General features: G+C 41.8%; 1 protein-coding gene across 3 annotated transcripts in view; it reads left to right on the top strand.

Moving 5' to 3' along the window:
* Positions 1-7,130: 7,130 nt before the first annotated feature.
* Positions 7,131-24,463, top strand: part of unc5ca (unc-5 netrin receptor Ca) — a 230,723-nt gene continuing 213,390 nt past the window's right edge. For all 3 annotated transcript variants that reach the window (XR_014623084.1, XM_084359379.1, XM_084359380.1), the window contains exons 1-2: positions 7,131-7,296; positions 13,091-13,176. Coding sequence is in view for 2 of the 3 variants with exons in the window: in XM_084359379.1 (XP_084215505.1) it covers positions 7,136-7,296; positions 13,091-13,176 (247 nt within the window). In the remaining variant the exon portion in view is untranslated. The remainder of the gene's footprint in view (positions 7,297-13,090; positions 13,177-24,463) is intronic.

Below are 24,463 nucleotides of genomic sequence, written 5' to 3' on the forward strand. Positions count from 1 at the left end.
CTTCATGCCAGAGTTCATGGTTGTCAATCACACATCTTCTTAAGATGTTATTAAAGCACAGTAATTCATACTGGAGTCATGTTTGAAATACTTTTAAATTTGTTTTTACAAAGTCGTCAAGCGACAGGAGGCTGAACATCTTCCATGTTTCATTTTAACAACAGCTAAATCAAGCAGTCATGGCCAGAACAACATGTACCCAAACAAATACGAAACAAAGACAAAGCCTCATTGTTGACTTTTGTTGGGCAAGACCAAAAAATCGAATGATTATTCACCACTAACATATCTCAGATCCAAATGCTTGTATAATAGAGGAAATCTTTTTTTTTTTTTATATGAGGAAAAATACGACCATTTATGAAAACCAAGCTCTATTATTAGTGTAATTTCTGAATGTTCCTAAATTGTTTATATTCTTGCTGTTTTTTTTAAATCGTCCTCCCACTCTTGACTCATCCTTGTTTGTGTCTTTTTTTATTTGTGTTTTATTTTTTTTCCCATTTTGTTCTAGCAACCCGCAGAGTGCTGACACACGCAACCATTCTGTTGTGCCACCCAGAAACATTTCTTGGCACAGCAGGGAGATTATTATGCGGCCATCTTCCTGGTTCAGTGGAAAGTTGGTTACAACATTAAAACAACGTGGATGACTGAGACATAAAAAAGTGCAGTTAATATTTTCCTATAAACTCAAGGATTTTTTAGAGGGCTGGCATACTTGTTTAAAAACTTTGTGTTTTTATATGTGGGTACTAAGTTGTATTTCTGCCCAGGCACACATTCAGTATGTGCTGGGACCTACCTGACACTATCTGCAAAGTGGCTGTGTGCACAGCATTAAAGCACCATGGCTTTAACAGACCTTTACAAAGATGACCATGTGGTTTGCCACGATACACACCAACTGAAAAAGGGCAAATCCTCATATGTTGTTTCAAAAGGCTTGCAAATTTCTGAACTGTTCTTCAAACTTTTCTGTCATCCTGCCCCTTGACCAGGTGCACAGATGGTCCTGCCCACTGCCTCAGTGGGGAACCAGGATCTTGAAGTAACGGGCTCTTGATGTAATCTCAGGGGACTGACACTCATCTCTGTTTTCCCCTATCTTGACCTTTTAGGACTGTCTTAACTGGACCAAGAGGAACCTGGAACCCTCTCATGGTGCTTATCCAAAGACGTGCGATTTGTATTTCCAGTACAATAGGGCTACTTGCTTGATTACATCTAGTCGTGAAAAGAGCGGCTGTAAACTCTCTTCCTCCCCTCAGTACTATCAAAGAATAGTCACTGACAAAGCTCAGCTAATTTTGTGATAAACAGGCCTCATTTCCGAGCAATTATTCACCATAAAAGTCCTCTTTTTTCAGGTAATTTAAAAACTTTTATTGAGAAGCAGCAAAATCAGGAATTTTGGGGATTCCACATGCTGTTACTTAACACGGCTTCCCAAAACAGCTGAAAGTGAAAGCGATGAAGCCATAAAATACAGCAGATGTCTTAAAGCACAAACTGGGATGCTGAAGAGAAACCACATGTCAAACCGCAGAGATTCAGTTAGAAGCTACAAAATTACTGAGAGCTGAACACACAGAAAGGATACAAACGCCTGTCTCGTTGGTTTCTTGCACAGCAATGAGTTGAGTATTGCAACACAGGCTCGTTTGAGGAGGAGACGGGGGTCGGCAGTGATCACAAAACGTCACCATAACTCGGAGGTGGGCTGGGCGCACTTTAGCCACACTCCAGTGATGGTCCAACCCGTACAACAAGTTCAACCCAACAAGCGGTAAAACTAGTAACGGAAGAACAAATCAGTGCGGCACAGTCTGACTCGACATGGCCAAAAGTGCCAGTGGAAAAGCCCCGTCAGACAAGGCAGTTCCTAGGCCTAGTGGTGAAAAGTGGTCAAGTCACCCAGAAATATGTTTGGAACTGGACTTCACAAGAAAGGCAGCTGGTACACAGGGAGTGCTTTTCACAGTTAAGGTGTGGGAGAAGCTTTGTCCACCTGGCTTTCCAAACAAACTCAATGGTATGAAATGAGTTTATGGAGTTTCATTCTAAATGGTGCTAACTAATGAAATGTAACAGTTTGAGTGAAACATTTCTGCTCATCATGAGCTGCTAGACTTTTCTTATTGAAGGTACTCACGTGACTCACCAGATGGTTTGTTATATGAGACCATCTGGGAAGTCATCCTTGAAAACCTTTTTGGAAAAGGGGAGGCACTTTCATGTAAGAATTGGCAGATTATTAGAAGGACTGTTTGTGACCGTCCATCACTGGACAACATCAACCAATCAAATCAACAGCAGGAGAGTGCTGCCATTTGGTAATTACACTCTTACCGGAGCCAGTCAAGAAAAACACGTTTTCTATTGAGAAAAGACTTTAAGTGTCATTCTTTGCTCTTCTTTCAATGAAACATACTCTCCAGTTCTGATTTAACCGATGGCACATCTACGCTCACCTCTTCAGGAGCCACCATTGCTGTCACTTTCATTCTGGCCTTCATATCTTAACCACGCCCCCGTAGATGCCAGCAGTTCCACATAGGATGGAAACTGGTTCGTTTCGGGCCACCAGCTCATAGCTGGAAGCCTGCCGATATTAAAATAAAAGGTACAGAGATGACAAGAAAAGGGAAGAGGGACCAGAAAACAATAACAGAAACAACTGCAGTTCCTGTCATTTTTGTTGTTTGAGTCAGAATAGCACCGGCATACTAAAGCACACTCTCCACAAACACTGTTGGTAACTTTAGCTACAGCTAACTGTTTGTCGGTACAAATTGGCTTTCAACACAACTTCAGATGAACCAGAGATTTCTCTGATTTTTATCAAATGATATCAAAGCAAAGTTCTTAATTGCGGCAGATGTTTGTGCTGTAACGTCAGCGCACTGGCGGAAAAGTGAGAAATAGCCCGCTGAGTGAAGACCAGGTGTGCGAGTGTGTCCTTACAGCACTGAAAGCAGAGCGGGCTGGGGACATCCGACTGAAACTGTGAGTCATTAGGCTGTTGAGACGTTGTACACACACACACACACACACACACACACACACACACACACACACACACAGAGTCAGACAGGCTGAGTCACTGGTCTGTTCCTGTGGAGTGCTGATAACAGCGTTTGCTCTGGGGCCTCTGGAGCAGGGAGCATGTGTGTGTGTGTATGTGTGTGTGTGTGTCCGTGTGTGTGCAGAAGCAGTAGAGATTGAGCACAGGATAGAAAGAAAGGATCAAAACAAAAGGCGAGAAATGGACATACTTTTTAAGAGGGTGTGTGTGGCTGTGTGAGGGAGTATTGTACACAATCGTTGGTCTGGTTGGACTCTGTGTGTGTGTGTGTGTGTGTGTGTGTGTGGGCTTTCCTACATAAAACAGAAGCGTCAAAAAATCTTTAAAGTGGCTTCTGTTATGCAGGATCAGATATTGTGTGGCGCGAGAGTCAGACAGAGAGAGAGAGAGAGGTAGAACTGGAGGTGGAACAGGAAGAAAGAACGGAGTGATGCAGAGAGAGGGAGATGAATGGACAGAGAAAAAAACTGGTGAGTAGAGGCGAAAGAAGAAATAATCAAGAAAGAAGCAACAGATGACGGAGAGAGAGAAATGTGACACACAGCAGCCGGAAAAGGGAGAAAACAGGTCTTTATAGGTGGTTTTACCCACTTTTGCAACAGTCTCTTTGCTCACAAGCCACCTTAGACTAAATCACACCAACAAACCCAACAAGCCTGATAATATGGAAGAGTGAGCCCCAGAGAGCTCAAAGACTCTTCTGAAACTGACACTTCTTCTACCCCTAAATCATCTACATACACATTTCTATCTGAAGTACCTTGAATCTCATTATTTATTCATAATCTCCGTTTTCTGTACCTGCTCCACATCCTGCTCATGGTTGCAGTAAGACGAAACCTATCCCAGCATGCACCGGATGAGCTGCAGGGGACAGGCTATTAATGACAATCATACATTTTGTATGTATTATATATTGTGAGAACCCCGTACAGCGCTTCCTGTGACACCAATGGGTCTGTTAGTCGTCCACCGCCTGCCTCCTTGAAGGTTAACACATGCAGCCCCTGGCAAATACTACATGTGTTAAGCATACTACATACTAAGCTGGCTAAACTCTGAAAATGCATTCACGTGTAAAAATAATGTTTAGTACAATGGTATAATGGTCAGTACAATGAAATGGTGGGTCTCATACAACATCTATTTTTCAGCTGGTTAATCCTCAGCAAGGCCATTCGTCAGGATAATATGTTGGCAGCTGATGATACATTCACATTTGAACATGTCAAAGGCTATGTACCATATTGATATTTATAAAAGCATGTCCTACCGTGTTTACATTTCATGTTTATGACCTGACTTTCATATCGGAAGGTGGAGGGAACTGTGTGGGGGGGGGGTTAGAGTTCGAGAAGGCCGCCAAGCCACTGATCGCAGTTCGAGTGTTTCAAAAACAATATTTTTGAGAAGGGACCCCACGATTTTAAACATTTTATGTAACTATTGGATACTTTCAAGGAGACCTCGCTATGTACAGCAGACCTTTAGTTACTTGGTTGACCTTTAAGTTATGTTTACCAAGTCAGTAAAGAAGGCCCCATATCAACGCATGCTGATTGAGCTTATTCAAAATAGGCGGCCGGGCAGTGACATTGTTCAATTCTTCGAAAGGGGGTTGGCGTTTTTTGTCTCATTAGTGTCTCAGAAGAAGACAATTCAGAGTCAGAGTCAGTCTCCAGCCGTGTTTGTGGCGACCAAATCAGGTATTTGAAGACAGAACAGGATCTTTTCCAAACCCTAACAAAGTGGCATTTATGCCTAAACCTAACCAGAGCATTAGCGCAGCTTTGTCACAAAATATAACTTAAAATAGAGCCCAAAGAAACATAAAGTTACACAATAAATGTAAAGTTTCAACATATCTGTGGTTTGCAGAAAGGTGCATGACCAACATTTATTCTGGTTGGACTGACCTTAGTTCGGTCGTGTCCTGCTCTCCACAAACTTACCATTAGTTCATCTAAGTAAGGTCTGACTATGATCACAAAATTGTGAATACCCTTGAATATGGTTTGAACACCTGTGCTGTGTGTAAATGGTTATATTGATATGCAATATGTGTGCTCACAGAGATGGTTTGAGGCAACACAAAGTTTTCTTTTAACTTTACTGCTGCACGGCTCCTGACTGTGTCTGAGCAGGTTTATAACATCATTCTCAAAAAACTCTGAAACTGCTGGCTTAGTGCAAACAGAAGGCCAAAAGAGAGACAGCTACATCAACAGATTCAGCTAACTTACAGCGTGAGCAGTCTTAAAGCATTTGGGACTACACTAAAAAACATACATTGCTTTTACATCGACTTAGCAAAACATTGTCACAGCTATGGCACGTTAATGAGTACTCCAGTCTGGTTCTGCTCACTCAAGTTAAAGTAAGTAAAAAACATTTGTTCAAGGCGTTTATGTGACTGTGTAACAGTCACTGTGGTGCTAGAAAACTGGACAGAGGAGGAGGAGAGAAGGATTTCAGGACCAAGTGAGAGCAATAAAGAAAACTGGAGAAATTGAGACAATGACAGACAGCAGAGAGGAGCTGAGGAGAGGAGATGAGTGGAGTCCCTTGGGTAAAGTCTCATCTACCACTTCAGACAATCCAACATGATCCCCTCCAAAGTACCCAGGTATAACCCCGGTCTCTCCTCTATCTCTCTTCCACTTCACCAGTGGAGTTGAGCACAACATGAATTGTGGGAGAAGTACCTCTCGTCGCACCATGCACTCACCTATATGGTTTGTTCAAGCTGCTGACGTAGTTGAGTTTTCTCAAGATGATTTACTTCTGAGCATCACATCGAAGTAAAACTTCCAAGCCCGTCTGAAAAAAACAATAGACCAGTGGTTCTAGTTTGCAGTTTAGTTTGAGAGAAGTGAGCGAATGAATAACTTCTACATGTTTACAATATAGTGAAAGTTTTAGGCCACGTCCAGAACAAACCATGGCAGTGCATCCAATAACAACAGCAGTGTGGGCCAGGAAAAAAAGTTGCTCCTGGCCTAGTTTTTGCTGCAACAGCACCCAATGTATTGTGCTTGCCAAACAATTACAGCAAGTTCCCCTAAAGAAAGACTACCTTATGGAGTGTTCTCTGTTGTGCTAATGTAACGTTTTAGACAGACTTGGAGACAGAGATTAAATTATTGTACAGTCTAATTCAGTGTCTTGGCACCTCATAAGCCTTGGAGCTGGACTTTCCCAGTTGGTTTTTTATCTGCTCATCTGAACCTGAAGCAACATGCCAGCATCAGTGAAGGCCCTTGCAATTTTTAAAACACAGCTCTTTTTGGTGGCAACTCAGACTAAGGCATCCTGGCAGCTGTCAAAAGGCAAGAGGATACTCCTCACAACCATCTGTGTGCTTAACATCAGAGTGGTTATTGGCTTATTAAAGCACCATTTTGAGACTATTACACCTTAAAATACTTTTACCTTTAAGATTTAAGAAACATTTTTAATAAAGGGACATGGTGTCTCTTTTATTTTGCCTCCCTCCCCAAATGCCTGTTCTTGCACTTTATAACTTGGGTTGCGTGGGTAGAGGTGACAAACCTACACACATGCTCACATGACACTTGACACAGTGTAGGCTCTGCAGTGTACTCAGAGTATAAAAGTAAAAAGTATCCCTCTGAAAGACAGAGCGACCGAGCAAGAGGTCGGACAGTCCCTCAGACATGCTTTTAGTCGTTGGCAAGAGAGGGAATTGCGCTCTCGAACTGTTGGTGCACCAAATCGCAAAAAAATATCAGTTTTGCATAATGTTGCTTTAAATGTCCCATATTATACTGTTTTTCACCAATAACACACAGCTGTCAGAGGTCCAACAGCACTGTATTGGAAATGTATTGCCCCAAACCCATCCTGGTCCTGAATTTCAGCTGTCTAAGAGTGGCTCCAGTGAGCTCTACTGAGAGCAGCTGTTTCTGTGCCTGCACCTTTAATGCTAATGAGCTCCGTCTGTCAGCGCGTGCCTTGCCTGCTACGCGACCCTCTCAGGGAGAGGATGCCGCTTACGCTAGCGGTAGCATGCGCTAATGTTGGAGGATGGATGTATCACTATGGCTCGCCGAAATAATGTCGTTCAACTGGTTGTATAAGCTTAATAAGCCAACACTCAGAAAGTTGTGTGTTGTCCACCATTACATGAGAGACTCCCCGCTCCCCAACACAACCGCCGGCTCCCATCCCCCACTGACCTGCAACAGGTAACGTCTAAAAACAGCTAGCGAAAGCTGTGTTTGTCTCCAACCAGGGTTTCCACTAGAAAAAATTGGCACCGGACAACGTGACCGGCAGGTTTTCAATTTACCGGACAAATGTTTGAAATTCCGGTCAAATATCTATCTGAATTTATTGAGCTTAAAATGATAAATGATATGCAGGATATATAAGAATGATATCAAAGCATGTCAATTTATAATAATTTTTATTGAAAAGTGTAGGCTGTAGCCTATCAAATAAAATGAGTGCCGTCAATTGACTCACGCGCGTAACTTCTAAAATAAATATTGCACAATGCGCTCTTTTAACAGGAACATAAAGAAACTGAAGGCCTGTTCTCAGATAAAACAATTTGCAAACAAAAAACACATCTGGACTGGCTCATACCATTTTAATAACGCGGTGTGCTGCCAACTTGATATAAAAAAAAAGTCTGTTCGCTATATGCTTTTGAAATATATATGCAATAAAAACTCTATAAACAAAATCCCTTGACATGTTTCAGGCTTTTTTTTGGGTTTGTTTTGTTTTTTTACTTTTTACGCATTTTCGCTGCAGCGAAGTGTGCAGCAGCTGAATTAAAATCAAAAGTGTGCAGTGTCTCTCCGCAACTTGCAATGCGCATCAGTCTTGTCACCTTGTTCTCCCCCAGGCGACTGCGCTGTGCTGTTTTGACGCGGTTCTGCAGAGAGAAACCTCTCTCTGCTGGCACACTGGAGACGGGGATCACGCAGGCTATCTTGGCCAGTTTAGCCCACTCGGGGTAGATTTCGCTGAAATCTCTGATGAGAACTTCACAGGCTGTTGAGAAGTTCAAGCCTCCGTAACCGCGGAGCGCTGTCATTACAGCGATGGCGTCTCGTTTCGCACAAGTGGCATCGATGAGCGGGGCTGTAGCTGCAGCCGACTCGTCCTCACTTGTAATTTCTTTGCCAAAATGACCAATAATGGTTTGGATGGCCGATTCAGCATACTCCCGAAGCTCTGAACAAACGGAGTGATAATTAATCAGTGATTTTCTTTTTTTACTGAAACGTCAATAAACAACTTTTGAGCTTTTGTGCTATGGCACTTTATTTTTTAGTACAGAGCCCTTTTGTCATGCAGCCTATAGGTTATGGTTATTTTTGTTATGATGATGATGATTAGACCGTATATTTCGCTATACAGGCATTTTAGGTTATCAAATTTGCTTCAACTTACCACTCGTTCCCTGTGGGTATCGGGAGGGGTTCAGAAGGACATCAAAGCAGTTAAGTAGATCCAGTGAATCCTCAGGGAATCGGTCGTGTAACGCATCTATTAGATGTTGGATGTAGTGTGCTCTGGCTTTTTTGAAAGCCTGCACGGCCCGGTCACCTGCTTGTGTCACTTGGACATCCCTGTACATGTTGTCTTCGCACTCCGCCTGAAACAGCTCCTCTTCTGGACCTGGCGCATCTCGTAACTGTGTTAGTGCCGCAACTGATGCTTGAACCATTGGTCTGATTGTGGCCAGATTTACATCGTCTTTCTGGAAAACCAAATTCAGTTTGGTCATCACAGGTAACACATCAGACAGTGTGTGAGTCAAGGCGATGAAGCTGTATGGCTGGATTTGACCCAGGATACCTTGGGCTTGGGCATTTCCTCCTACAGCCTCTTCATTTAGCTCCATCACTAGAGCAGGCCAGTTACTTTTCATGCTTTCCACTGCCTTGTGCAATGATAACCAGCGGACAGCGCACGGCTGCTTCAGACTTGTCATGTCTTCATCACTGAGCGCTGCTGTCAGTTGACGGAGGCGATTGGTCCTGCTAGCTGAGTGCTTGTAAAAGGAGTACACTGAGGCAACTGTGCGCTTGTAGGCCCCTATCTGGTCCACAGATTTTGCAGCATCTTGCGCGGCCAGTGCCACTCGGTGTGCAACACAGTGCACCTGAATGGAAAATGCACTCTCTCTCCTCAGAAGAGCACCAACTCCAGCACGCTTCCCTATCATTACACTAGCTCCGTCTGAGCCCAGGCCGATGACGCGGGACAACTCCACATCCCTCTCGCGGAGCACCTCAACCAGTTTGTTGAATATGCACTGTGCGGTCCCGGAGTGCACATCATAATTTCCCAGCAAACGTGTTTCAATTCTCCCTTTTACTTCCATTTTGACGTATACAATCAGTTTCTTGTCCACGGTGATATTTACCGTCTCATCAATGACAACTCCAATGAAGTCACTCCCCTTTAGCTTTTCATCCAGCTGCTTCATCACAACGCTTTCTAGCGCCTTTTCCATGTCATCAACGGAGTCGCTATGCCGGTAAATGCCTTCACGCGTGACAAAATCTGGAGCCCTAACTGCTCCAAGTAGCTCAGTCAATCCCTCATACTGGTGACATGCGATGCCTTTTTTGGTCATATAGAATACAACTTGTAGCTGAGAGCACAGCTTCTTGTTTAATGTTTCTGTAGCCTTCTCACAGTGGCCTTTCATTGCTGTTTGCTGTGAAAATAAACTGACCGCCATGACGTGATCATTGCACTGACTGTGCTCAATTAGAGATGAGCTTCTCATATTTGTTGATCCTCTGGTAAATCCATTCTTCTTGCCCGACTTCTCGCATTGTGAGCAAAACATTTTTTCTGTTCCATCTATAACTTCGCATCTCAGCCAGGGATATTTATCTTTCCATTCGGCCCGGAACGACCGACATTTCTTTTTCTTTTCGGCGGGAGGCACGGCATCATCTGCTGCAGCCTCCGTGATTTCAGCCTCATCATTATCCTTCTCCTTTGAACTATTCTGTTTCAGAAAATAGTTTTTGAGTTTAGCTTGTTTCGACATGTCTCTCCTGCTCTCGCTATTGTTGTTGTACTGCACGCTTTGTCAGAGTAGAAATTAAGTGTAAGAGTTTAGTTCCGCGTGAAAAATAAAAAGTTCCGTTCCACACAGACCTGGCCTATTCATAAAAAATAAGATTCAGGTTTGTTTTAAATAAAATGACATGTGGAAATTGCCTATTTTTATAAAATTCAAATTGTGCTTGCAGGGAATATTTTCACCGGACATTTTGACCGGTGGGCTTAAAAATTACCGGACTTCGGCAGATTTTAACGGTCAAAGTCCGGTAATAACCGGATAACGGAAACCCAGTCTCCAACATATTCTCCAAACTCTTGGACACTGTCCGCATAGTCTCTGTCTCCAGTCTGCACACGTTTCAAGACTTTTCACTGTGACAACCAAGCTCCCTCGTAATATTATTAACATTAAACTCGCTTCAAACGCCGTTGCATAGATGACCGAAGCGGAGCTAACTAGTTAGCCAGTTTCAAGCTGACGTCACCAAACTCGTAGGCAACTGTAAATACTATCAAAACGTGGCGACACTTACCTGTGGCTCAGGTGCAGCTGCTGGGTCCCGTATGGTTGGGACTGATCCTTTTACGAGGGTCAGTATCGAGACAAAGCCAGCTTTGTGCTGACCCTCGTTACTGAAGCAGTCCGATGTGAAGTACGCACGTTTTCGTTAAAAATGAAACTCAACCACTGTCTCTTCTGTAGCTGGGACAGAATAAAGGCACTTATATTGATTTTTACAACCAACAACAGAGCAATTTGCGTGTCTAGCTCTGAGCGACGACATTGCGAAACACTGCTAGCTTACCGCTGGACACACCGACCTTCACCTCGGGGATGAACGCCCCCCTCTGGGTTATCTCCGGGGAGAGGGGGGGAGTGTTTTCGGCCTATGGAAATCAATCTGAACAGCCTGTAGGAGCCCCGTTTCACCAGTGGGTGGGCTGCAGAGACCATGCAGGACTCGTTTGCTTTCCTCTGGTAGTTGGTAGGCTCAGAAAGGACCAGTTTATATATGTAGAGACCAGAGAAAACGTGTTTTTCATAATATGGGACCTTTAAATGAATGTAAACACAGAAACTCACCTGTATCATCCTAATGTTTTAAATATGCTTATGTGTATGTTCAGTGTATGTGCTCAATTATTTTGCAAAGAAGGAAGATTTTGTTTATAAATTTGCTGATAAAACGACTAATATCACATTTAGATTTGCAGATTTTGTCTAGTTTTAGTTTAACCTTCATGTGTGCCTGTGTACGGAGCTTTTTACTTAAGGCACTATTGCCCACCTTTAGCCTCCAAAACAAAAAAAGTTTCTACAAAACATCTTGGGTAGCACGTAGGGCACCGTTGCCTGAGGAGCCATTTCATTGAATACAAAAAAAAAAAAAAAAAAAATCCCTATTGTCCTGGAAAGTTTTCGCCGTTCATTTCAATCTGTTTCTATTTTGATTTATCTTCCTCGGAAAGATATGTGTGTCGCATTACCCGAAAAACTTGTCAGTTGCATCACAGCTTTAGTGCTTCAAGGCAGTGCAGCCCCAAGGCTTATTACCAATGTGTTGCATTAATTACAAAGCAAGTTCCTGGTGTCCATGAAAATTCGACTGTGTACTTTGTGATTTCTCATTTGCAGTCTTTGTTAATAACTATGTCAACTTGTAGTGTTGCTCAAAAAGTTGCCTTTTATGTTGAATATGCGGTTTTCCAGACCGTGGTTTGAGTTACTCTGTGTTACCATTGTCTCTAACTCTTCACTCGAAACCCAGTAAGTACTTTAGTAAACCCACAAGCTCCATGAGACAGAAGGTCAAACATTTTCTCAACGGTTTTGTTACAGACTGTTTTTTTTTCTCCTTTTTAAAATGACACGTCTTCAAGTTTAATATAATGAACTTTGATGTGCTTTGCTTGTTTTGTCGTCCGTCTCAAAATAACCACCATTATAGCCGACTTTGGCAGCGAACCCCACCTCTCCGCCACCTCGCTGACAGAAGACTTCATTAACTTCATCCTCATGTGTCTCCTTTTAGTCGTTCCCTTTTCTCCAGTTCGCTAAATTTCACCTTCCTCCGCCTCATTTTTCCTTCACTTCCTCCTTTTCTTTCCCCTCTTCTCACTCTGCAGACACATTTAAAAAGTATTTGGTGTAGAATAAATATATTAATCAGAGTACAATGGAAGCTACAGCTGTGGCTTGGAGCACCACATGATTTATGAACTGCTAACTTCACAGCCACCTTCATGGTTCAAGATGCCTTCATGTGAAATCTTTTTCATACTTTTTATATGCTTTTGACTGGAATATCCTATAGAGAGTGTGCAGATGGCCAATTAACTACACATGCTAGTTTTTGAAGGGTCATTAGTGTGTATATTGCTCTTTAAATGAAGAGTAAGTTAAACTGTGCATTGTGTCTGATTTTTTATAAGATGGATTTATATTATAGGAACACTAAAACACCAGAGGGAAATATTCATCACATATTGTATGATAATAAAAACACAGTGGCTCCTGTAAAATCTGCTTTTTGTACAAATGTGTTCATGTTTGCTGGGTGAGGAAGGCTGGTTGTTTTTCGTACGGTTGTGATTAATGCATAACTAATGTCGTTTTATCATAAAATGACACATGGCAAACATCAAAGGATCAGAGTCGCCGCAAAATGTAAAATGCAATTTTTCATGTAAGATATAAGTAATAGGGAGAACGGATAGACCAAGCTCATTTGTCCTCAGAGATAAGAGCTTCTATATGAAGCTTGAAATAATCAGTACAAAAGCTCCTCCTCCACAAGATACAGTGCAACAAGCTTATGTTAAAAGCTCATGTCATAGATATTTCAGTATAGTTTCGATCTAATGATATCAAATAGAAATGAAATTATCATTAAAAAAAAAAATACTTTCAATAATGTATTATTGTCTTGTTGATTTCAGACGCCGCAGACAGAGAGCAGCGTCCCTGAAGCTGGTAGAGATTCAGGACACTTCGGCCCAGCTGATGCAAGGTTCTCCGGCTGAAGGTCAGACTTTCTACATTCACTGCACAGCCCTGCTGTCCTGAAGATGCATCATGCAGCTCTGATTCAATATTCACCTGTCAGTGAACATTTTACAGAGATGATGGAAGTATTCAGATCTTGTACTTAAAGTGGCAGCAGACAACTTTTCCCCCAGTCGAGTTTCCAAGTGGTTGCAAAGAAAACTGGATCGTTTCTGTTTGTTCCTCAGAGTCGCAAATGACAACAAAGGACAAAACCTGAGTTTATTCAACCATTTAGTCTAAAGTAGAAATAGATCTCTGGTTAATCTCCCTTTACCCAGGTGACCATGTGCCTGGTGGCAGACAGATTTGCATAGTAATAGTGAGGTTTACAGGGAACCAATGTAAACGCAGATAGTTCACGATCGTCGGTATTTTTGGTGATAATATTTAGTATTATTGAACTAAATCTGCAAAGTAACCAGAAAGGCTTCATATACACATAGAGGATTAAATAGTAGGAGTACTCTTGTATTGTAGTGGGGTAAAAGTAGTGTTGTAGTCAAGACCGCACCAACTGAGACCAAGACATTACTGAGACCAGAGAGTACCGAGACTGAGACAAAGCCAAGACATTTGGAGGTCGAGACCGAGACAAGACCAAGACCATAAATATCAAAGCAAAATCATAACAAAACATCAACATGCGAGTTTTCTTTTTTTTAGCTGGGGGAAATCTTTACACTACCAATGATTTGAAGTTATTAGCTGTTTTTGAGAGGGTCCTTTTTCACTCTTATCAGTAAGGCATAGACAAAAGCCTATCAGTGGTGGTCTTGACCGATCTCGTTAAAAAAACCAGAGTCCGCCCAGTCCGAGACCGAGACAAGACCGAGTAGGAAGGAAATACTCAAGTTAAGTATAAGCGCCTTAAAAACATAAAATAAATGTACTTGGTTACTTCCCACCACTGACATTTTATCCTTGATCGTATATGAATGATGGTTATGATGGTTATGGTATATTTTCAAAGTGAAAGCACATAGGTAACCTAGTTTCCGTAAGAAACAACCTTCAACGTGAACACTTCCCTAATTCGGCGTGAATCAGCAGTGCAGCAGTCAGACTTCATGATTCCTGAATTCCAAAGCAGCGCTGCTTTTCCGCCTTGTTAAAAGGCTTCTCCGATGCGCAGCGTTTCTCTGATAATCAACACTCTCCTCTACCTTCAGGCAGAGAGAGAGAGTGAAGGAGGGAGAAGCAGGCAAACATCCAAATGTGTTCCTCCGTCAAAGGTAATGAAAGGAGCCCCGTATTCTTTGATCACATGGCAGGGGCATCAAGCTTGCGTTAGATTTCTGAAATATCTCAGATGCTCAAAGCCTTAGCTAGTTTGCACACACACACACAGCCACACACACACAAACAACACAAAACTCACACATTCTTTTGGGGCTGTCATGGGCTCACAAATATGCATGTAAATAAATCCAGCACATAAACACACAGGCGCACACACACTCTCAGCGCTGTCAGAAGTAGAAACAACATCTCAGACGGCAGAGATAAGTAGACGAGACAGGGTGGATTTCCATCACTTTTCCAAACGATGCTGACACCAATAAAAAGACACCTTTCTTTGCCTTTTTTCCTTTTATCCCCCTTCACCACCTTCATCCTTTTTTTCTCACTTATCTTTCGGGTTTTGAATCCTTTGGTGGAATATTTCATCTTCCTGTTTTGGCGCCCCATTTTCCTCTAATTTAAAAGCAGAAGCTTCCCTGCAAAACTCTGACGCTCACTGACATTTTGTGTAAATAACAAAAAAACACATTTTGAGAGACGATGTGGAGTACTTACAGTATGTAATGGTTTTGTGTCATTTAAAGTGGCCGTTGTTTTTGTTCTTTCTCATTGGTTGTAGTCAAAAGACTGTGTAAACTATCAGCACGACTTGTCCTGTCTTCTTCTCTGTTGTGTCTTCTACAATCGATCTGTTTTCCTTTCTCTAAATCCCTTTTCTACCAGTGGGGTGCCTTTTAAACACACTGAGCAACAGCAGCATGTTTGGGGTTGGAAATGGATGTGGGGCTGCGGATTGACCCAACAAATATGGCACACTGGAGGAAAGATGTGAGCAGAGAGACGAAAACTAGTAGAGACATGAGACATGTTTTCAGTGTCAGATATTTAACCAAAATAAGTTTTATCCCTGAATGTAAAATCAGAGATGATACCTGGATGAATGCTATGCACTGTGGTTAGGTGCTTTTTGTTTTCTGATAGGCCTGAAAGCTGTGACCAGAGCATTTATCACATATTTGAAAGGTTGTGTGTATGATTTTACTTGCTTTTCAATGTTAAATGATACAATATTACCGTGACTGTAAAGGAATAGTTTTACATTTTGGGAAAAATGCTTGTTCACTCTCTTAAATGAGAATGAGTTAGATGAGAAAAATCGATGCCACTGTCATGTTTCCATCAAGCAACGGCTTAGCTTAGCTTAGCACAAAGACTGGAAACAGGGGGAAAAAGCTAGCCTGGCTGTGTTTGAAGGTAACAAATCCACCTACCAGTACATCTCACGCTCACTTTTGACTCACTGGAGTCTCCTCCAGATGCCACTGGAGTCTCCTCCAGATGCCTGGCACAAAACCTCCTGCATAACCACACATTATCATTTTAACACTTTGTTTTTTATACATATTAAACAAGAAATATGTATGACGCGTTAATTGTTGAGCTTTAGTGCCGCCAATTAGCGGATTTTGTTACCCTTGAACAAAATCAGGCAAGCTGATTCCCTGTTTCCAGTTTGCATGCTAAGCTAAGCTAACAAGCGGCCACTCTATGTGGATAGATATGAGTGTCTGGTATCGATGTTACAAAGAAAGTGAAGAATTAGCAGCTATGTCCAACTTAAAGATATAATGTTTCCAACAACTTTCAAACCCAGAGAAATCTGTAATTTTACTCAAGTTAACGGTGTGTTTCATTTGGACGCCTGTTGCTATAACTTCTGGGAAAACATCACATTATATGTCAGATGTTGATTAAGTGTAATTTAAAACAAAACCTCTTCTGTGAACCATTCACGTCAGATAGATTTTCATCTGCAATGGTCGTTAACAGTGAGACAACAACTCCCATGATCCCACATTCATTGTTTTCACAGAGAGACTCCTAGCAGTAGAAATACACGCAGTGCGTTGAAGGAAAAGGTTGTTAAAGAAGAAACTTAAAACACCAAAATGAGCGTGTTGGAATAACACACTTTTCTAAGGTGATTTAGAGGTGCATTATTAACTTTGAGGTAATGTTTGCAAGTCACAATCCGGAAACCCTTTTCACCAAGATGAAGTCAAAGACAAAGGGAGAAGAAAGATGTTGAAAAATGAACCCATTAACTCAACAGCACATACACTGTCTGGAAGAGGGGGAGAGGTGGAGGGATGGTGGGGAGTATTTACGGCGAAGAAGCCGAAAGGCAATACTGTAAATCTGGGGTAGAAAAAACTGTAATGAAGGAAGGTGGTGGAGTTACAGAGAGAGAGACAAATGAGAGAGGGCAGAAGAGAGTGAACGTATGGGAGAGAGCGAGGTGGATGAAAGAGAGTGTGTGGAGCACCAGAGGAGAAAGAAGAGAAGGTTGATGTGGACGTATAATGGCCGATGCTCAAATTTTAGTGGACGGCTACAGATCAGTGGACTGGTTGTAGGAGGCTTGGGATTTGATCCCTTGTCGAGTCATGTCAGAGTCTTAAAAAACTGGGACTCTCCGGGCGGCACACGCTGCTAAAGGAGGTGTTAAAGGAGAACTAAGCCTCTATGAGACACTGGCGTCCTGTCCAGAGGGCTGCTTCACGCCACAGAAACAGGAAATTAGATTCCTGGCTTGTGCCACAACATGACTTCAACCAAGCATACATATTTTGGAAAACACTATGCCGGGAATCATGATGAATGGTTAACTCGAAAACAGCCGTGAAATCAGGATGACGGAGGAAGGAGGGAGTTGAGTAGGAGTTGGGCGAGGGGGGTATAGGGATAGAGATGTGTAGGCGGAAGTGAGGACAGATAGAAGGAGAGGAGCCTGGTGAGGGGAGGGAGAGAAGGAGGTGGGAAGATAGAGAGAAGACAGGGGAGAAAATACTGTTCGGAGGGGAGAGGAGGAGGCGGAGAGAAAAACTGTCCATGTGTCTGTGTGTGAGGAGAGGAGAGAGGAGAATACAGAGCTGTAGCTTTGCTCCAGGCACCACATTTCTGTCAGCAATGGCATCTTTATCTGCTAAATGCACTTTTGATGCCTTGCCACGTATGTTGCTGTAAATTACTTTTAAGACCTATATTAGACGATGAGGAGGAAGGAGCCGAGATGGGGCCCGAAGTGCTGCGGTTTCGCTCTGGGTCATTTTTAATGGGAAAGAAGAAGAAGGAGGATTTCTGGCACCAGTTTGTCTTGGGTGTGTTCCCTCTCTTCCTCCTCTTCCTCCTTTCCTGTTGTTTTTGTTGTCTTTTTTTAATATCGTTTCACTCATGTTCCCACCCCACATTTTCTCCTTCCACCCATGCATTTTATGTATCCCTCCTCCCCTTGCCCTACATGCTCGTAGACACTCGGTTTATCTCAGTTTTGGATGTTATGGCTGCTGAGAGGCGCTCTCAGCCATATTAGGAACAAGAGTGCAGAAGATTTACTCGTGTGGGTGGTTTGATTTTGACAGTATTTTCTTTATTTTGAAGAGAAACAGCTGCTTTGATCATCAACCACTGTATGAACACATCTTGCGTTACTTTCTCATGTACATCAACTGCAGCTACACAGACAATTTAACTGAGCCTGGAAGTAAAGTAAGTTGTAGTATACTACCAATGAAGATCAATCCATACAAAGGGATCAGTTTCAGTTTCGCTTTTCTACGTTGTACTCATGTATTTAAATTGCATCAACAAGTAGAGTTTACGTCCAAACTACGTTCCATTGTCATGAACACATGTGAGCCTTCTCTTTGCTTCTCCGCTGCTGTGCTGTTGTCCTGTCGTGTGGTGGTGATGGCTGATTGCAAGAGAAGGCGTGGTTTGGAGCTGCTTAACAGCTGTAAATGAAAACGTTGCAAACTGTGATGTGTGTAGGAAAGCTGTTCACAACTGTGGCAACACAACAAACTTGTTTAGACTCAAAAAAAACAAGACAAAGAGAACAAGGAGCTGCTGCAGAGAAGAAGGGAGGAGGGATAACATGTTCAGCCACTTGAAACCTGTTATCTAAATGAATGATGTTAATGAAACTAACAAAAATAGTAAACCTGAAACATGAAAATGGTTGAACATATTAACCTTTTAGTGTAACTGTGAAAGGTGTATAGGTGTATATTCCTATATGACTACATGTTGGCTATCATAGGCTATAGACCTACGTAGTTGTTTTGGTATTTCACCAAGGTGATTCCCTAAGAGCCCAACACCTTTGTTATTTGCCTAAAAAAACCTGTCCTCTGTTTTCAGTATCGAAACAAAATGTTGTGGTCTCTCCCACCCCTACAATCCACCATGATAGGTGAAGGCACATTTATTTTTTACTTGATAAGCATTTATTCTTCCGATTCTGTCTTCGGTTCATGTTGTTGTCAGTGTAATGGATTGTGTTAAACTTATGAATTTCAATGACGTCAAGTTTTAAAAAGCTGAAATCACTTCCTAGTAAAGAATGCCCGTGCTTGTTATCACTAGAAACACACCTGGCATGATATTTGGCTAAAAGCCGAGTCATTCCAGTCAAATTCCCTTGATCTTGAGATACAATGTGTGTTTAGGAATATGCGCGAACGAGCTAATGGCAACATTTTTAGCGTTAGGAATATGTTAGTATGGCGGTACTTGTGGAAACCGGCGTAATTGCATCCAGCAGCTTGTCTCCCTCTGCAGACTCCACGCTGCAAATCTGCGGACACAGCAGCCACACCGTGCTCCTTCAAAACGCAGCAGTAAAAAGAGGAATCAACACTAGAGATAAGTGGGACTGCATTTAATGCTCCACCGCTTTTATTGTGGATGTTGAGCCAATCCGGAACATTTTCTGTATTTATAGAAGCACAGTCATTATACTATTCTGGTGCTGTGGCAAAACAATTTAACAGCAAGCTAAAAGCTGATCTAACAAATGACGGGGAGTAACGACTCATTGCGGTTTTCACTTTAATAAGATTCCAAACTGCCGACAGTAACAGTAATGATCGAAATGTGCAAATGAGTGATATTGCACATAGATAACTGCAACATACGACTATATAAAGTCAATTATGGTTATCTTCCTTATAATTTCTTATCATGTCTTGTATTTCAATCAATACCACTTCGGCCAAACATCAATACAAATTTCCATGCTTCCACTGTTTCTTTCTAAGGATACGTATAATTAATAGATTAATAGATATACAGACAAAGATAATTCAGTTATGTATCAAAACACATAAATTCTACAAAGATGGAGAAGACGGTAGAGGACACAGCTCAGGATCAGACTGCAGTCTGACAGTTCCTGTGTAACTTCTGCTTTCCAGATGATCAAAACAGCCGCAAAATTAACAAGCGAACGAAAACACTTTCAACCTGACATCAGACATGCATAACGCCTTACTTTAATCCCTAACCTTTTTCTGGACAGACCTTATGTAACTGTTGCACAATACTTTCATCACGTTGGCTTGCATTTTGCAGAGCTGACCATCAGAGGTATTGAAGGCCTCTGTGAAGAGTGTTGTGGGCCGCTCATTTTCCTGCCGCTTGTATGTTTCCACGCAGAACAAGATCTCCTTGGTGGATGTCACGTTGAGCTCTCTTCCACTTGAGATGGAGCTCAAGTGTAGTAAGGCTGTTGCATCATCAGCGATGCCACAGCTGGTCTGCGATATTTTGCTACCGTTCCATCTCTGTTGAAAGGCTTGTTTTCTGTTTCCCGTGAAAGGGGCACACCAACCAGCACAGCTGAAGGTGTCCCGAGGTCTGGTCAGAAAGATTCGGTTTTGTTGGCACATTTTGTCCCGGTGACTGGAAAGTGACGTTATGGATATCAAAAAGTACCCATACGGAGGAAACAATGACAGGCAGAAAGACGTAACGATAAGCAAGCTGTATAAACAAACAGCTGAATCTACAATAAATCAACAGCAGGTAAACAAAGATGAAGAAAGACAAAGGGGAAAACCCAATGAAACTAAAGAGAAATACAAAACTAAATGACGTAGCCTGCAAAACAGGATGGAGCTTGGGGAACACAGGCAGGATGGCAAAAACATGAGGGCAGGAAACAGGAGGAGCAAACACAGTGACACCAGGAACAGAACTGACAAAGAGCGAAAGAAAAAAGACAAAGACAGGAAGTGGAACGACACATGGGGATGAACCCTACAAAATAAAAACAAAAAAATACTTAACCAAAAAAACCCAAACCATGACAATTAAGACGACAGTTTGCAACCATTTTAGTGTCGACAAAAGTGGGCCTTTTCAACCAGGACATGCAACCAAAGATGCAGATGTTTCAACCCAAACCTTTTTCTGACGCTAACAAAGTGGTTTTTATGCCTCAACCTACCCAGACCTTAACCACAGCCTTGTCACGATGTTATACTGAAACGTAAAGATGCAGAATTGTACAACATTGATTTATTCTGCGATTTGGTTGGAAATTTGTGTTCAATCTTGTTGTGAAAGGGACGCAACAGAATGCCAGAGATGCTGTTGTGTCCATGTACGATGATGGGATTTCATTCACCACTTTATAATGAAGTGCCTATCAGACCCAGACTACCCTAAGAACGACTCCAAGAGCCATATAGCACAGAAGCAGCTCAACTCTCAAAATCAATTTATTTAGATTGCAGCAAAAAGTCAGTAATTAGTATTAGAACATGCACCAGCAGCCTTCTTAGTTTTAGTACAGGCAGTCTGCTCTCCACAAAGAGAGACTGTGACAACACCCTATTGGGAATCCTACACATGGTGTGTTGCTCCCTGCTCCTGGACTCCTCTAGCTAGGGGCATGTTTTAACACCGCTCAGGTCAGTGATGAAAAGGTCGCTCTGCAGACCTCACGCTGTCAGGTGGGCAACCACAGGCAGGGCTCTACTTACTGAGGCAGCAGCCGGGGAGTGAGAGCGAGAGAGAAGCATAAGCATTGCACTTTAATCGCCGCAATACAGCTTGATTCACACTTGTCTTTTCGTCCCTCCCGCTGGGTCACATCAGCCTGGAATTGAATTTTCTACCCCCTTCTTCCAGGTATTCCTCATCCATTCAATCTGGACGAATAAGGCTAACATGTAAATAGTAACCCGAATAAACAACCCCTTCGCAGCTCCACAGACCAAAGAAAGAAAACGAGATTTATTCCATCACACTGTGTTATTATGTAGCTGTACGAACTCCTTATGAAGAAGCACGACTGCCATTCGTGGCGTTAATTAAACAGAATGTTTTTAAGCTAATGACTACAGAGAAAGACCAACACAGTCAACATAAAAATGTCATATCTAATTAATCCCTTTTATTAACTAAATACACAACCATACAGCATCAGCTGCGGCTGGTACGATTCAGATAAACCTTGTGTCTGACCTGTTTGCACTTTTCTTCTGCATTTATATAAGTTATAATAAATGTATTCAAGGGCAGTCGATGACTGACAACTTTATTCACATTGTGTTGAAATACATACTGGAATACTTTGTAAAACACAAATTATATACAGTTAGCTATGCTTGTCAGACATTTATCATTTTACAGCTGGATTTTATTTGACTGTATTTCAGTACATTGCAAACACAGTGTACAGTATCTTAAGATGTACACTGTGCTAGATTGAGATGAATTGAGTTTTTGAAGGAAAGTATAAACCACGAGTCATCCTTTATTTATGTACATTTACAACACGTTTTCATACCCAACTCGTCGCATTGGCAGCTTGGTCAGTTTCCTTGTGCTTCAAACTATGACAGACCACCTACCTCTCTTGCCACAGTTTTGGCGTGAAGTTAGAAGTAATACATAAAATGCACCGCCCAGAATAAAGCTTCCTAACGAACATTTAACATATTATGACATATCATGCTTTGGTTAGGTTTAGGCACATGAACTACTGGGTTAGGTTTAGGAAAAGATCATACTTTGTGTCAAAGCTACTACAGACAACACTCAAGTCATGTAAGTTATGCCATCTATGTATGTTAACTTACTTACATAACTTGAAAACACATCACTCTTGATTCTTGGTCACATATGGGACGCAGACCCGGGTCTTCCAAAGGGAAGTCCAGTGTATGACCCATCCAAGTAGCCCCTTCACTACCCAACATTTTTGTTGCTCTGTATACTACAGCAGCAGAGGGACACTACAGTGTTACAAAGTGTGTATATTTTAGAAGCGTAAGTCCATTGACTGTATTTGATGAAATGAGCTGAAATTTACTACCTTTGTTACTTTACTACGGCAACAGAAGAAGAAAATTGCCAAAAAGTGTACAGCCTGTATTGCACAGATTTGCCTAAAAGAAATGTTTTACAATCCAGATTGGATGTATTTAACTTCTGTCTTCTCTATTATCCTCTGTAAAGCATCACGTCTGCCTGTCCCTTTTCATCTGGGATTTATAAGCCTCACCTTCTTGAAATTGAGATAATGCTTTCAGATCACCCATCAGGTCAGAGCAAACTTTGCTGTGATCTCAGGTGCGAAACCATTTACGGTTAGTGCCCGTCTTCCTAAATAATAAATCTATGCTTTTCTAAAAGCGATACAAGAGAGAAGAAATGACTGCAGTCCAGTCCCTCCCCTCCTCCACTCATTCCTGGGGGGAACACTTTATTATGTCTTAATTCTGTCTTTCTCTGTCACCCCCTGTTGCGCTTTGACTTGATGTCTAAATCCCACAGCTAATCTGTGAAACATGCTCAACTATCCAGGGGAAAAGTCCTCATATAGGCATCAAAGGAGCTGGATCCTGTCATGTATCCTTCTTTTTTTGTCTCAGTGTCTCAATATTCAGTAAATGGTCTAGTCTTCTTTGTTTCTTATGTTCTTCTGTGCAGGACCTTTAAGTTTTTCCTGACCTCTCTGGCATACTTCATCAAAACATCCACCTCTGCAGTTCCACTGGAACAAAGAGCAGATTGGATCATTCCTCTGGTATTTTTCAGCTCCTTTGATTACATTTCGTTTTTTTACACGCCCAGTGCAACACAGCACAGCACAAACTGTGAACATACTTTGTAAAATTGTGTGGGCATTTCATTCAGAAGCAACTTGCTTAATAAAGACTTGATGTGCCTCTGCAAGGTCGAAGCCTCATCAACACCCTTCTCCCTGTCAGACGAAATGTCATGGCATTGTAACAAAACAATAGGTCTGCTATAGATTTTGGTAGTTTTTAATTGGATCCGTGCAAAAAGATAAACACTGAAACATTATTTCTCAAAAGACAGTTTAGCTCTCAGTATCTCAAATTATGTCTGGTTTTTAATGCCATCAACCTGCCAGGGACTGCAGTCGAAAATTAGCCTGTATGGGTAATTAATGTGCATTGTCCTTTTCTTTAAATAAAAAATAAAACAAATAAATGATAGAGCTTTCAGTCTGTAGCCATGCTATGATAGTATTGTAGATTAAAAAAACAAGGTTGAAGTTACTGTACTGACTTAACTTTAAGAAGGGAAATTTTCACTTGCTTTTTTAAATGGAATACCATTAATCTGTTCACGTGTCCACCTTTCGATACCATATCCAATATTTAATCATAATTTGATGTAAATCTGAAAGCACAAGTTCACTTCATGCACAAAGAATGTAATTTAGCATATTTCCATCTACCTTCTCATAAAAGTTCCTACAGGATTGGACATCAAGCTGCATTCAAGGTAAAATAAGACATTACTTCCTTTTTCGTACATGGTAGTCATCTTGAATTTGGAAAACAGACTCCATTAAAGTATAAAAATATCCATCGGAAAGCTCTTAGAGCATTCCAACCACTATAAGCTTTTTCCAACCAGTCGTATGAAACACTGCTTCAATCTAAATCCTCCCCTAGCTCCCGAGCAGACGCGTGCGTTGCTTCGTGCGTGTTCGAGTGCTCACCTCCTGTTGCAGGTAACACTTCAGCGGTTGACTCATAACTCCATGATAGCTTTCTAACGTCACAACAGAAAATCTGCCAACATGCATCACGTTTGTAGAGCTCAGATTGAATCTTGGCTGGACATGTTACTTGGATTTTGTGCCTTTATTCCGCTAGAAATTTGTAAAACATTTGAAGTTTCGGACAAACGTT

This window comes from Pagrus pagrus (assembly GCF_965226575.1).
Source record: "Pagrus pagrus genome assembly, chromosome: 8".
Classification (NCBI taxonomy): Eukaryota; Metazoa; Chordata; class Actinopteri; order Spariformes; family Sparidae; genus Pagrus; species Pagrus pagrus.